The sequence below is a fragment of the Myotis daubentonii genome, chromosome 11 (genome assembly GCF_963259705.1).
Source record: "Myotis daubentonii chromosome 11, mMyoDau2.1, whole genome shotgun sequence".
In the NCBI taxonomy this organism is placed as follows: domain Eukaryota; kingdom Metazoa; phylum Chordata; class Mammalia; order Chiroptera; family Vespertilionidae; genus Myotis; species Myotis daubentonii.
Genome location: NC_081850.1, coordinates 73,055,353 through 73,071,666, shown reverse-complemented (window position 1 = coordinate 73,071,666; position 16,314 = coordinate 73,055,353). Strand labels below are relative to the sequence as shown.

Genomic DNA, 16,314 nt, shown 5'->3' with positions numbered 1-16,314 from the left:
AGCAACAAATCGATGTCTCTCGCTCTCCCTAAAATCGGTAATTTTTTAAAAAGCTGTATTAAAAGAAAGAGCGACAGGTATCACCTCCTTATTATACAAAATGGAGAATCAGGCTTATTGAGGGTAAGCCCCTTATTTGTACTTATTAGGCAATCAATAAAATGCTGAACTAAATTTGTGGAAGAAAATCGGTGAAATGAACACTGGGAGTAAGTTCAACAGAAATCAAAAGTAAGCTCTGTTATTGTGAGTGATTTCTAGAGATTTCTTTCTTGGCCCCAATTCTTATGCTCTTTTAGTGTATATGATAAAGCAATGGTGAGGCTTTGTTACTTTTTAAATTTTTAAGGCTCTTCTAAAATAATTTGCGCAGAGAAAAATCTAAGGAAATGATGTTTGTGCCGTTTCCTTCTCCCTGTGTTGGTTTTGAAAGTCGTCCATTAGTTCAAACAGTGGTACCACATTCTGTAATTTTTCTGGATGACTATTTTTATACCTTACTGTGAGAAATGGCCCACTGGGTAACTTCTCAGGATTAACAGGGTAATGGGAACAAGAGGAAACCCTTTGAATACACACCCTTTGTAAACTCAAGTTAAAAAATAGAAAGCTAAGAATGGCAGGAAGAAAAAGAAAGTACCCAAACAAAGAAAATGTAATGGAAGGTTGCCATGAGAAATAACAAGCATAGGAAACATTATTATTTCCATAGTAGCTTAATGCCTAAAGAAAAAATTAGATCTTAAGGCTAGTCCAGAATGTTATACATGCTTTGTTAAAAGCCATCATGTAATACTTAAGAAAACAATAAAACAGAAAGCTCAGGACCAAGTTCACAGTCCAACTTTAAGCAATACAGGATTTCATGGCTTGTCTGTCTGTGTATTATCTTCCTGTTCTACATCTATTTTCCAAATCTCTTCCTTATTTAAATTTTCCTATTTTATTGAATTATAGGTATTCTAATGAAGTACCTCCATACCTTAAAAATACGAGGTAGGGTGTATTTATATAAAAAGCCCTTCAAGTCCATTTCATAGTTTAATCAACAAGAACTCTAAAAATAAATATATCTGATTGATGGGCAGGGCAAGTCATCTTTATCTTAAACTCAGATTTTAAGAACATAAAACACATGCACCTATGCACACATACTGATACTTGTCCCTGTGTGACCAGCACCACTGCTCCTCAAATCAGCATCCTTTCAGCCTGCAGTGGTGCTTTTCCCCACCAGTGCAACAACAGGGATTTTATTTTAGTGGGGACTGGTTTGGTTAGATATTGCTTTGTGTATTTATCTTGGGGATTTGCTCTTAGAGGCAAAAATAATTTCTGTAAAACTGTCATTGAATAACACTTAATAAAAGATTTAAAAAGCTGAACCAAAAAGAGACAAGAAATTGATCTTTAACCTATATAAAAGCAAATAAAACACTGTGTTGGTATTCAGTAATTAATACTTTAAAACTTCCATTTCCAACACATTACACAGAGAGCAAACTGGAACTAGATTTCCACAAACATGGAAGTAACTGAAGGCATCTCAGAATCTGGCCACAACTACGTGACGACTGGAGTTGGACTTCTGACAAAGAAAGGAGAAGGCAGTATTTGGGTGCTCTACCGAGATCACACAATTTAAATCTGGGATCAGGAAATTCTGTTTCTGAATACAGCCCCCCCGCCTCCTTTAATTGTGTGGCCTTGGACTAGTCTCTTAACTAGTCTGAGCCTTAATATCCTTCTCTGTAAAATCTAAGCTATGGTTCCTTCCTTACAGAGTTCATGAGAAACAAATGAGACACTGCATGGAAAGCAGGTATCATGAGGTCCTGCACATCAGTGGTGGCTCTATCCCATCATACTTGATATTTATGATGTTGGCATATGTTCAACCTTAGGAGGGAAGCCAAGGGACAAAGTGTGTTTGGCAGATTTTCCCATGTTTGGGACTTAGTGCCCGTCGGGTATCTGCAATTCTAGATAGCATGCAATTCAGAAATCCATTGTATTTTACCAACATCATAATTTATCTTATCCAAATGCAATTATAAAGAAGATAAGTCAGGCAACAGAAAAATTGATACACAATGTCAATGGTTCAATAAGTGGCTTTTTAACCTATGAGCTGGGCTAAACAAAACACTGTAGAGCTCAGAAAAGTACTTTTGTTGATTATCTTTTTCAAAAAAAATCATTTCTCAGAGGAAAAAAAAAATCCTTTTGAGTTTCTCTATTATCACTGCCTCATTTAGTAAAGAGCTCTTCCATTTCAAGACAATCAAACACCTATGCCAACCCCCACTGGTAATAATCCTATTTACTCCTTTTCTTCCAATAGAGAAAACAATGTATCCCAAGCATGACAACTATGTAATCAATGAACTGCCAAAGAGTTTATTACAGACAACTGACCCAGAAAACAGGCTCCAGAAAAGTTTGCCAAATTAGTGCCTCTAACTTTAATACATAGTTAAGCACTATATCAGCTGAGTAGTTATAACTTATATTAAATCTATATCATACAAATGTAATAAAAAATTAGATGACTTCTTCAGGAAAAAAAAATAGCTCTTTAATAAAATAATGTACTGCTACACATTGTTTCAATCCAAATATGGCGTGATAGTGCCATTCTAAAAATAAATCTAAGTCCCATGCGATATGCAGCCTTTTAGCTACGTTCATTTCCTTTTAGGGCTCAAGTTTCCCACAGGAAATTATTCAATGTTTGGCAAAACTGTCCCAAATCATCTATAGATACTGATTTGGGACAGTGCTAACTGCACTATCAACCTTTTTCCTGCTTTGCTATTGTTGAATCGCCTACACAATAATCTACCAAGGAGAGGCCAAGGAGCAGGAAATACTCAAAAGCTATTGCCTGACAAAAGTGATACAAAAAGTGTCATTTTGAGTTAAAAAGTGGCAGGGGAGGTGACTATGAGTCAGCTAAATTAGAAGCCACAAAATTATTACATACAAAGTCATATGCTAAACAAATGTTTCTTATAACTGTGATGACTTTCAAATACTTATTTAAATTGTATTTTTATATTATTGAGCAAAACTGCACATCAAATGCGCTCTCAGTACAGCTTAATACAGATTGATTTGCTTAAAAATTTTGTAAAGCATTAATGTGCTAGAAATAAAATCCTCTCAAAATCACTCACTCATAATATACCACACACAAGATCAAGACCCACATTCCTTAAGCAATATTTTTTATATAACCAAATCAAATTATGATTTTTAAGAAAATGTTTTAGAATGCTAAAGATACTGTTTTATTTTTAAATTTCTTTTTTTTCTGAAAATAAGTCAGATAAAAGTGTACTTGCTAAGTAAAAAAATATATAGCAGCTATAAATGGCTAGAGATATTAAAATACGACTTTAAAACTATAGAGGCCCAGCCGGTGTGGCTCAGTGGTTGAGCGTTGACGTATGAACCAGGAGGTCACGGTTCAATTCCTGGTCAGGGCACATGCTTGAGTTGTGGGATTGACCCCCAGTGCGGGGTGTGCAGGAGGCAGTCGATCAATGATTCTCTATCATCATTGATGTTTCTATCTCTTTTTCCCTCTCTCTTCCTCTCTGAAATCAATACAAAAATATTAAAAAAAACAAACCCACACAACTTTATAGAGTTCCTTGCTCATGTAACAGTTAACAAAACATTAAAATGAGAACCTGTGTTTGAATATTGGTCACAAACATCTTTAGCAGTGTATTATTGAACTGAATTTAATATTCTGTAAGAGGTCTGGGTTCATATACGCATTCACAGACTACAGGTATATGTTCTGGGTTTCAACCTTTATTTCCATTACATATTTTTATATAGCTTTCAGGCAAAAGTTATGTTTCCTTGAACCCCAATATCATGTTTGAGACTTAATTTTTCTACTAAAGAACTAATCTTAGACAAATGATCAAGAAACGAATATTTAAAAGCTATTATTTCATCATTAATGTATCAAGCTATAATTACTTAGATGTTTCTATTAATCTAAAAACTTAAAAAATTATCAGCAACTAAGTATAATACCAACCAAATTCTCTTATAATCCCTTAGTAAAAGTCCTCCTGGTATTCACTTATTTTTATGTTTTTCTACTTAAATTCTAGACAAAGAGCAACTTTAAAAGTTACGAGCAGTTATCTTTTATTTAAGCAAAAACTTCACCCTGTAATCTCACCAGCAGTACAAATACTACAAACACCAATGAAGCCGTTCCAGAACCACCCATTCATATTTACTTCCCCTAGCAACATTTCTCAGGTGGTTGCTAGTGATCAAGAGAATTTTCTAAGATTTTGCAAAACTTGATTTATTTGACTCAAAGTACCAATGAAAGATTACTTTTATTTATTTTATTTAATACACACCCAAATCTAAACAATTTTCTTTTTTTTCCAGTCCGGCTGGAAACTCCCACTTTCTAAGCACTTGACAATGTTAAAGAGTCCTTTGGACTTATTTTGGTGCCATGACTGAGTGTAAGGGAGGTATAAGAGCTGGGTTCTAGTCCCAGTTTTGTGACTAATGAACTCTGTCACTATTCTGGGTTTCTCTTTCCCCATCTGTGAAAGGGGAGCCTAGATTATGACCTTTAAGGGATCTTCCAGGTCTGTTACTTTAGGATTCTATATTTATGCCATTCATGTACTCAAAACCCTTTAATCCATCTCCAATTCCTAATTAGAATCAAATCCCTTAGCATTTATTCCAGACCAGGTAGGCCCAATTTAGCTTTTGACCATACTCTCCATTATAACCTCAACTTGAAACCTCTGGCTCATCCAGACTGCCCTATTCACTAGGAAGAGAGCAGCATAGACAACATGGACGGAATGTTCACTGAGGGCCAAGCACTGTGCTAATAAGAGCTTTACTATTAATGTAACATGCATCTAATCTTGAATCGACTCCTGTTATGATGGTGCCATCTGCACTTAAAGATGAATATCCTTCTGAAGTTCAGAAATATTGAGATTACCTAATAAATTGCCAGAAGTAGGATCAAATTTTGCTTTAACTTTATTTCCAGTGCTATGTAGGGTATAATACACATAGTCAGTACGATGATGTTAACAATACATGGTGTTACCATAATCTAAGTAGAAATGGTTTCAATCCTTACATCTATCATGTCATGAAGGAGAAAAACTTTTAAAAATGAAAAAGTCTTTTGAGTCAGATTCTACTCCCCAAGAGTCGATGAAGACAGAGACCCACAAATGCTTTTGTTGTTGTTGTTTAGCTATAAATAAATGGCTTTAGCAGTGGGGATTTCCCAAGTCTTTCCGGAATAAATTTCAGAAATAAATCATGCTGTTCAATGCTGTAACTTTTGCTTTCTCCCCCAAATATTGTCTTACTAATTCAATTCAACAAGTATTTGTTGAAAGCTAATAAACAGAATTTAAAGTTTTACTTTGAAAAAGACTTTATTTCTGCATTTTGTTCAAACCAATACAATCTTTTTGTAACAAACTAATAAATAAGTCTTTAATTAAGTGACTATAGTCATGTTAACATAAAGATGTGCTTTTTACTTTGCAAAGGGCTTTCTCATGTTATATACTGGTACTGTTTGATAATTATGTCACTTTATTAGAATCTTTTGTCTATTGATCCTTTAGGTTTCTTTAGTTCTGTCCAACTGGATAATTTATGCCAATCTCATTCAAGCAGTAGGGGCAGATAAGACTATAGAGTCCTACTCACCCAAAGCTTAGCCATCTCATATACTGCTTTCTAAGGAAATCAATCTAACACATATTGCCTTATCTACAAATACTACACAGGTATACCTGTCTTCTATTGGTAAAAAAAAAAACAAACCAAAAAAAAACCAAGTTTAAAAATCTAAAAAGATCCAAACATATACCTATAAGGCATAGTGACATAGTAAATTAGGAATCAAAAAGGGCTTATAACCTTTTTTTTTTTTCTTTCCTTCTGTATTCTATGTATCAAAAAGGTCTGACAGCCCAATTCTTCCCCTACAAACCTGACAGGATTGTAAATTCCTCCCAATTATTACTTCCTAAAGATATAACTACTAATGCCCCCTTCCTTCTGCCTGTTCCCATTTGGATTAGTTGCTTTCTAGGTCTGCAGCACATGTGACTTCCTAAGGCTTTCCTTCCCTATAACCATGGAAATTTCTTCACCTCTCTCCTATGTTGGAGTCCTTGTATCCTGGATTCTATATCTTCCTCTTTCTTGATTTCATCTCTCATTCTGGGGAAATATATCCTTCAGTAACTTTCTGAGAAAGTATATAAGACAGGTAAATATTTTCAGACCCTGTATATCTCAAAATGGATTTACTTTACTCTTCACACTTGAATGAAAAGTTTGACTGGGCATAAAATTCTAAGTTAAAAATAACTGTGCAAAATTTTGAAGTTATTACTCATTATCTTCTTGCTTTTTAAGGTGGAAAGTCTAAGGCTATTCAGATCCCTGTAACTAAATCATGATTCCACCCTCCCACCCCTACTCCAGACCAAGAAGCTTTTAGGATTTTTCTTTTATTCCTAGTGTTCTTAAATTTTATAATGATTTGCCATCAAAGTCTTTTTATTACATTAAGCTGGTCCTTTTCATTATGAAAACTCATATCCTTCAGTTCTGGAAATTTTTCTTCTAATACTTCTTTGAGAATTTTCTTCTTTATTCTGTTTCTAAAATCATGCTAGTTAGGTATTGAGCTTCCTTGATTGAACTTCTAATTTGTCTTGCTTTCTGTCTACTTTATTGTCTTTTGTTTCACTATCTGGCCTACTTCAATTTTATCTTCCAACTTGTCTAATTTTTTAGTAGTCTGATTACACTTTAAATCTCAAGAGCTCTTTCTCATTATCCTTGTATTTTGGGGAGTTTTTTGTTTGTTTTTGTGTGGGATTTTTTTTTTTTTTATTGCATCCTACTCTCTTTTAATGAATCCAAAATCTCTGGAAATGTTATACTTGATATTTTTTTGAAGTTTTCGCCAGTGACCTGCATTGTTTCCTTTCCTCTGATTTCTTTTGTTCTGGGCCCTGTGTTTTATGTGAAAAGATTTTCTCAAGCCAAAACCGGTTTGGCTCAGTGGATAGAGCATCGGCCTGCGGACTGAAAGGTCCCAGGTTCGATTCCGGTCAAGGGCATGTACCTGGGTTGCGGGCACATCCCCAGTAGGAGATGTGCAGGAGGCGGGTGATCGATGTTTCTCTCCCATCGATGTTTCTAACTCTCTATCTCTCTCTCCCTTCCTCTCTGTAAAAAATCAATAAAATACATTTAAAAAAAAAAAAAAGAAGAAAAGATTTTCTCAAAAGACCAGTGATCTCTGGTGACTGCTAATATTAACCCTTTGCGGTCCTTTGTCTACTCTCAGCCACCAAAGCTTTTTTACCGTTCCGGTTGTATGTCTGCTCTCAGCCACCACAGCAAGGAACCGTACGAATCTTAACTCTATTCATTCATGTATCAGTTCATAATTTCTCTGAAAGCTCTTAAGTGTCTAAGCGACCTTGTCGCGAACCAAAACATTGCCCCGACAAATCGGAGATATCGAAACTCAATATAAACAAATGCGGTCGTTCCACACTCGCCATGCAAAACACCGTGGCGAGTCAGTCGCCTTTTGAGAGTGAAGAAATCGACAAGCTTCGGAGATACTTCGCAGAATTTCAAATAAAGCTTTACAAATTACGTTTAACTGTAATTAGGCATTCTCGCTTGTTAAGATATTTCAAAATAATACTCCAAAATGGCAAAAAGAAAGTTACCGAAAGAAGTGTACTGCGAATCTTTGCAAGAAGAGTTTTATTTTGGCACCTTGAATACTGACTCTGACGTAGAAAGTGATAACGTTTGTAGTGATTCTACTAGTAGTGACGTAGTTCCAAAAAAGAATTAATAAATCTTGTTTATCCTTCATAATCTTGCATGTTATGTATCACTGCTCTTTCAATGGAAATTAATTCCGACCAGTACGACACCCATGTCCAAATTTAATATGACCGCAAAGGGTTAAAAGCAAAGGACTAAAAAACGAACTAGTAATATAACCCAGATTTTCTGATTATCAGTTCAAAGTTCAGTTTAAGCATATTGTGATACCATTGTCTCCCAAATTTTGAAGACAAGCCGAATTACTTATTTACAGCCATAGAAAAATTGTATAGACCATTCTCAGAGTCTGCAAAATTTACTAATATATATATTTAATATTTAGTATTTCTTAAACCTAACATGAAAAAATCAATACATAGACTAATTAATGAAGACTTTTAACAACTCTCATCATGCCACAATTCTCCATCCTTAAACTTCCCCAAATCTGCTCATATAACAGTAAGTTTTTGTTTGCCAATAATTTATTTAACAAATCTTTAATGATACAAAAACACATAGTGAAATTAAAACATTTCCCACAAAACCACTGTGCAGATTATAAAATCAAAGCTAAAAACCTTCAAAAACTCTCTGAGAGCCTGCAACCTTGTTGCTTTATTTTCAAGTTCAGAGAGGTGGACAATGCATTTATATCACAAAAATTCAAGTTTTTCCAATCCTTAAAACAGAGAACACTATTCAAGTAAAAAGGAAACACCATTGTAAAATTACAGGCTCAAAATGGAATTTATCCCACGATAAAGCCTAAAGAAAACCCTTTCCAAAATGAAATTTAGGGTGATTCAACAGGTCCATGAAAAATTTAAATATCTATTCTGGTGTAAGGTAGTTCTTTTATTAAAGTGGAGCATTTGTCTTTTTGTAATTGCTTTTCTGCTCTAAGGGGAAAAAAATACACCGTCACTGAAATTAATCATTGTATAAAAACCACACAACTAATTTACAAATACAACAATTAGTATGTTCTTGTTTTAAAATGTGTTATGAAATAATTTTGACACAATCACCAAAAGCTCATGCTGCCTCATATATCAGTCACATACCATATAAAGTTAAACGTGCTGTATTGCCAAAGCCCAAGGTAATTGGAGTCTAAAAATATACTTTTTTCTCATTCTGAACTAGTCAGATTGGTATTTAACCCAAACATCATCAAATGTCGCATTAAATATGGCAGAAAAACAAGATTACTTAAATACAAACTCTCCAAATGTATCCCATAGAAACTGCCCCCTGCCACAGAATACTGAATCCAAGCATATCCCCATTTCACCAACATACACACATATACACACGAAAATAAAAATAAACAGCAACACAGACAATAAATGTGAGAATAGAACTGATACCTGGAAGAAACTATAGAATTCATATAGACAGTCCAATGAAGACAAGATAAACTAAAAAAACATCTGATATTAAGTATCATTGGCAAGGGGATTAGGAGCTTTATTTTTCTTTAAATTACTCAATCTACTTAGTTTCTACTTCAGTTTTAGACTAAGACACTGATAAAGTTTCTAATGTGGAAAAAAAAATACCTCTAGGCCATCTAAATTTGGTATTAGAACAAAAATGTAAAAATCTATTAACAAAGACTCTTATTGAAAGAGTTCTTTCCAGTCACTAGAAACCAACTTGATTAGCCATTTCCAGAAAGTTAAGCAGAAATTTTTTTTTTTTCCATTTTCACAAGATGGAACCCTATTGAAGGGAAAGATTAAAAGGACTCTCAGTCCACCAAAAAGTAAAATCTACTCAGAGTCTTTAAAATTCCCATATTTGCTTAACGAAAAGTTCTCAAGCTAACTCTGCAAATCTGAACAGATTAAATTCTCCAGCATACATGAAAAAATTTTTTTAGAACTGTGCTACTTAAAGAAGAATGTGCACAACTGCTTTTTTGGAATTCAAAAGAAAAGGTTTTCCACTTGACCTGGCAATTTAAAGACTTTGCTAACTTAACCTGCAATTTCAATATGAATTCTAAATTTTGAAACAACTTAGAATCAAATTTTCCAATATACAATATAAAGAGCAAGCAAGTTTTAGGGACGTACTCAGAATCTTAAGTTTAAATTTTATATATTATTTAATCACTAAAATAATTTTAATAGAACACATTTAAGTTAAAATTAAATCAATATCTAAAACCTAAAATCATAAAGCTGCCCTTTATTTTAAAAGGGGTAGGAACTTTCCTCATATTATGATGGAAAACCAAAGCATTATCTCCCTATATTATAAATATCCATGTCCTTTATTAGATTCAAAAATCTACTTTCACTTATGTCCCTTGGGTTTCTTCCATCTTCCATCTCACTAAACATCACTATAGCATTCAGATTACAACTTCTAGCCAAAGTCAAAGATCACATAAGTTCCCTGAAGGCTTCCAAAACATTAAAACCAGCAGATAAGTCAAGGAATACTCATTCCTGGAGCTGCTGGGAAACCCTTCTCTCCTTTCAGAAAATAAACCTCTTGCTATAAAGATAATCATCTAAGAACAAAACATCACTACTACATACAAATACATTGCATTCTCAATTAATAATTCTATACAATAATAAAATCCTACAGATTTGGCTAGTACTCTGGCTTAAAAAGAAAAGAAAAAGGCTATTAAGAAAGTAACTGTATCCAAAGGATTACAGCAGTAAAGGAGACATAGACAAATCAGAATTTCTCCTCTTATGCAAATGTAGACTCCTTAACAATAACTAAAAGAATTCTTTAAAAAAGAATTAGTTGCTACTTTAGTAGTTGACTCCATTTAACCACAAAGAGAACATCTCAATTAATCCCCTTCTATTTTAAAAATGAACTAGTTAAATGTACATTTTACTGTAAAAGTGAAATCTAACTCAATTCAAATATTCTCAATACACATATACACAAAGGCATGTGCAAAAATACTGTAATCACTTTCAATGCACACATTTCTTTAGATCTCTCAAACATGACACAAAAAGTAGCTCAGTTCTTCATAAATTGTCTAGTATTTGACTACACTTTTGCATCACTTTCATTGCAAAATTCTAAAATTAGTAGTTAGGTGTCCACATTATTCACTGTATTGAGAATTCTCTCAAGAGAATAAGACATAAAACATTTGGATATCTAAATGACAGTGCTGAAACTTGCAGTGTTATACGTAGGCATACATAAACAAAATTTTAAAACCCTGTTAATACATCACCGTATTTTAATATTTGCTGTTAAAAGAAATCAATTGCATATGAAGCCTAAACAACTGGAATGAACCCAGAAGAGCCACAAGAAAATGATGGTATTTTAAAATGGTGACGCTTTTCACACCCATGTTTAGTCATGCCAGCCGGAGAGGTGTGAGATATGACTTTATTCATTTTAAATCTGAGAATTTCAGTCATTTCCATGGCATTACAAAAATTGGAACCAAGAGCAATTTATCTTCATGGTCCTGATTCTTCTGATTTAAAAGCACTTTTAAAGAAAAATCATTTCTGCAAACTTAGGTTTTTTTGGATGGATTGTTTCCTATTGCTCAAGTTATTTTGTCCCAGATTTTCTAGTGAACAAGGAATACAAAGAGAGAAAAAGGGACGCCCCTCTGCCCTCTCCCCACACACACATACAATGACCCAATATCTGAACCTCTTTAGACATGGCATCCATTAAGAGGGCCTTTGCTCCTAACCGTGTAAGGGTCCTTAGCTATGACCTGACTTGCGCAAGAAGTACACATGGCCCCCGAGAGGCGCTTTAGTCCCTTTTGGAAGACACTGTTGGAGAGACTATAAATGACACAGTTGCAGAAACTGTTACTAATGGCAAGCCAGGTGGTCAAGAAGGATGCGAAGCGGTTGCTGTGGCCAGTGGAGCTCTCCAACAAGAAGTAGACGATGTATGGCAACCAGAGGATGTAAAACACACTAGTAATCCGGAACAGAACCATGGCATAGCGCTTGTCCGGACAGGCCTGCACCTCCCCAGTCTCCCCACTCTGGCTGCTGAAGCGAGCTTGCCTTTCGCTGATTTCCTTTGTGTGCTGTTGGCAGATGCGGAAAATGTTGAAATAAGTGAAGCACACAATGAGTGCTGCTGGGGCATATAACATCATCACGATGAACAGGGTGAAGTAGGGGTCGGTGAGCCAGGACTCCGCACACCACTGAAACACATCTCCATGATATCCAGGTTTGCCCCAGTGGAAAAAGGAAGGCAGAAAGACCAGGATGGAATATAACCAAATCAGGAAAATACACAGGCGTAGTCTCCAGGGTGTAACCAGGGTGTTATAGGTTAAAGGTTTAGTGATGGCAATATATCTATCGATGCTGATACAGGCCAGAGAGGTCATGGAGACACTCTTCAGAACTGATACTATAAAACCAAACACCTGGCAAGTCAAGGACTCCTCTACTGGAAGCGGGTAGTGGAGGAGTGATAAAGAAGGAACCAGGCAGCTGACTCCAACCAACAGGTCAGCATATGCCATAGTCTGGATAAAATAACTTGTAGTGTGGTGGTTCAACAAAGGAGCACAGTGAAATACAAAAATCACAATGATGTTGCCAGAAATAATCAATACAGTTAGAAACACAATAATCAACACTTCCAAAAGGCAAAAATCGACAGTTTCCAAATAGCCAAATGCCAAGAGACAAAAAGAGTGGTTGCTCTGATTACCATCCAAGGTGGAGTTCATCTTGAGCTCAGGAGTAATCTCTCACTTCATGCTGCCGCTTGACCGCTGCCAACAGTTCAAAGGAGCAGCTGCTGTCATTGCGGTCAGCTCTGTGTGTTTGTAATAATGCCCAAGGAGCCTCAGTCCCCAGGCTCACGATGGTGCTGCTCTGATGCATTGCCTGCAGTACAATCCCCCTTTAAATCCTTGGAATAGGGAGAGCCAGCAGCCGTCGTCTGGCCAGTCCCAGACGCGGCCATAGTATCAGGTTTACCATACACATAGTGCCAGGGGAGTAAAGCAAATGCTGGGTACAATGTCTTCAGGCCAATGAGGGTAGGGAGTAGGGGCAGAAGAGAAGGGAAGAAAATTAGGAGCTTCAGCAGGAGTTGTAATGAGTCTCCTCTGAACAGCTGATAGAAGAAAAGGAGAGAGCATTTTACATTATGCATCCCAATAAAAAAAAATCAAAGAATCTGGCTAGCTCAGGCTATCATCCCTCCCACTCCATTCCACCCCACCCCGTACTACCCTCAGTAGCACCCCACATAACTAACTGGTCCTTACTGTACAGAGGAGGTGCAGCAACAGCAAGCTTTCATGATAAACAAAACAAAAAATAAAACGAGTCAATTGCAATCAGAACAATCTACCCCCATTTTCCCTTCATTGGAGCCTTTTAGGGGAGAAAAGGAAATCTGCTTATTGGATTTCTAAAAACATTTTACCATAATTACCTTGAATAAAATAACTTATTTTCTTGATTCCTGTGTAATATCTTGCCTCTTTCAAAACATTTCAACAGAATTTATCTGTCTAGCTCAATTTCAGAGTGTTACCTGTAATTCTGCATGCTGCAATCCAAACAAAAGCCACAAAACATCCTTAACAGAAAGCCTTGCAAAGCAGGAATGTGCCTCAGCCTGGTTTACTGCAGAACTGAGACGTGGAGGGAGGGGATAAAGGAGTAGGAGGGGAACTGGGGAGAGAGGGGGCTTGGGAAAGGGAAGCAGTGGGGGAGGGGAAAGAAAATGCCTGTGCAGGCACACACTCTGGCATCTTCAGCAGCTCATTCGGATTCATCACCAGAGAGGCACTCCCCGATTTCCAGACCGCACAGTGGGGGAATAACTGAACACGCCTGCAGCGCAGTGTTTCAAAGCTGTTTCCTCGTCTCACTGGAATCCCCCCTTTTGGTAGAGGAACATAACTCAAACTGCCAGTAAGGAGAAGGGGTAGTAACCCGAACAGAGAGACAGCCCGGGATTTAAATTGAAACACCCTGCCAGAGGGGTAATGCTGAGAGAAAATTCCTATTTCCTTGTAGCATTTTCCCAAGGAACGAAGAGCAATGTTAAAGAATGAAAGTGTGTTAAGAGTGCAAGGCAACTGAGGAATCAATTCAGCAGCACAAGAAGTTCTAGCTAAAAGGCTAAATATTCAGCATTAATTTTCTCTCATGATTCACTGGATATTGACCAATATTAAGAAAGATGACCAAAATAACAAGCAAACTTAAAAATCAAGAGAATTTTACCCTCGTGTACACACAAAAGAGGAATTTTATTATTCCTGTATTTTACACTACCTTAGTTCAAGATTCCTCGTCTTGCTTCTAGTTTGCTGAGACACAGTACACAAACATATAACAAAAGATGGAAAAGTAAAGGTACCGTTTCCACCAGGCTTGAAAATTAGAGGAAGTTTCATGGTATAAATTAGCCTTTGTATCTCAGAATACGCAATCTTGTTTGTGCCTACTTAAAACAATGCAAAGTGAGATTTTATTGTGGCTCTTCTGGTAATGTTATGAATGATGACAAATTTCAGCTAATTAGAAAATGCTTATTTTTAGTATCTTTTCCTCCAAGTGTCTCTGGATTTTCAATTCATCCTTCTCAATAAAGTTCCACAGACCCAACAGAGTAAAAGAAAAGAAACAAAAGTTGGTACTTGAAAGCATTCCAGAAGGTATGCATACCTGAGTGGAGATATATGTTATGTGATCCAATTTGCATTTTTTATTTGTTTCACACACATGCTTTCTCATTGCAGGCAAATGGGTAGCCATAACCAGAACTCAATTAATTACATTTCAAGATCTGAAGCACTACACTTATACAAAGGCAAGAAACTAAAAAACCTATTGAGAAGAAGCCTGATAGCCATTTTGGACAGGTCTTATTGGAAAACATGGCAAAGTGTGGCATAGTAAAAGGACCAGTGGACTGAACACTCATCTAGTTCAAATCCTAGCTCTAATATTACTTAGCCTCTCTCAGACTCAGTTTTATCATCTGTAAAATGAGGATCATACTACCTATTTCATGGGATTGTTGTAAAATAAAGGAGACTTCCCAATATTTATCAAATAGGGAGTATACAACTTTACTTTTTTCTCACGCAATTAAAATAACCTGTGCTTTCCTACCAATCATGTTGCACTGCTTGAGGCTAGGCTCCTGAATCTAAAGTGCCCTCTCTTACTGTGACTGCCCAGTCTAAGGCACACACAGCTATTATGATACTTTCTGAGGCCAGTGAAGGTACCTGAGAATGTGATATGGCATCAATTATTCCCTCTACACAAATGATTTCTCTGCCTGTGTCACCAGCCATAAATTCATCCCCAAGCTCCCTTTTCCATCTATAATTTACCGGCTGTCACACAACTACAAGACCTAGATGTCCTGTTGAGATTTCAACCAGAACACTCAAAATTAATTTCCCCACCAACTAAGCCTGTCTTGTTCTTCCCAATGTTTTAGGCACTCAAGAATGAAACTTAGAAATCATTTTGACCACTCTCTCTCAATACACTGTTCTTAGGCACCATTTCCTAGAAATCTATTTCTACAACAGCTCTCAAATTCACTTCCTCTTCAGTTTTTACTACTTTACATTAGGCCATCATTAAATATCATCTAGACTTCCAATCTTACTCATTTTTCTAGTATATTTATTTCTGCCTGATTGAATATCCAGTACCATATACTTTATTACGGTACCCCACTGTTCAAGAAGAGTCAATGGCTCCCAATTGCCTTTCCAATCTGATACCACTATTCTACATCCCCCCAAACAACTTGAGCTCCAGCCCAACCATTCGTCATAGACTGTATTTTTGAACTCCCATTTTTGAGTGCTTAAGAAATATTAAATGAAAATAAGGAAGCTTTAGTTCAATAAATAGAAAAGGGATTTGCCAAAGTCAGGAGTCCAGTCTTTTCCAACTCCTTGTGAATTTGGCCATGTAACTTACTATCTCTACATCCCAGGTTACTCATGTTTAAAACTAGATGGTTATGCTGATAAAAATATATTACATTGGCTGATGACTTGAAAGAATTAAAAATGTAGTAAAAGTGCAATAAAACTACAAGCTGTTATACTACCACCATTAGTACAAGAATAGGTCTTCTAAATATTTTTTATTTTAAACCAGTCTTTGGAACTGTAATCAAAATATTCATATAAAAATAAACAAACAACCCTGATAGCCACACTTTATCAAATCAGTCAAGAGTTAAATGTTTTATTTTGAGAAAAAAACAAAATATTTATGAAAGGGGGCAATAAATCTATGTCCTCGCAAAGACCTATATATACATTTATTTCCTTTTTAAAACTAATGCAGTCTCATGATGTATTTGATTTTTATGAAAGAGAATAAATATTTCTGTATATACATGACTGGAAGGAAATTCATTAAAATTCAA

General features: G+C 35.9%; 2 protein-coding genes across 9 annotated transcripts in view; both read right to left on the bottom strand.

Annotated features, from left to right (window-relative positions):
* RABGAP1 (RAB GTPase activating protein 1) overlaps positions 1-16,314 on the bottom strand; it is a 143,123-nt gene that overhangs the window by 39,535 nt on the left and 87,274 nt on the right. The gene's annotated exons all lie outside the window — the stretch shown is intronic.
* GPR21 (G protein-coupled receptor 21) lies at positions 8,511-12,751 on the bottom strand. The gene has a single exon (XM_059657964.1). It carries the CDS (start codon positions 12,614-12,616, stop codon positions 11,567-11,569), a length of 1,050 nt encoding a protein of 349 aa, XP_059513947.1. The 5' UTR covers positions 12,617-12,751; the 3' UTR covers positions 8,511-11,566.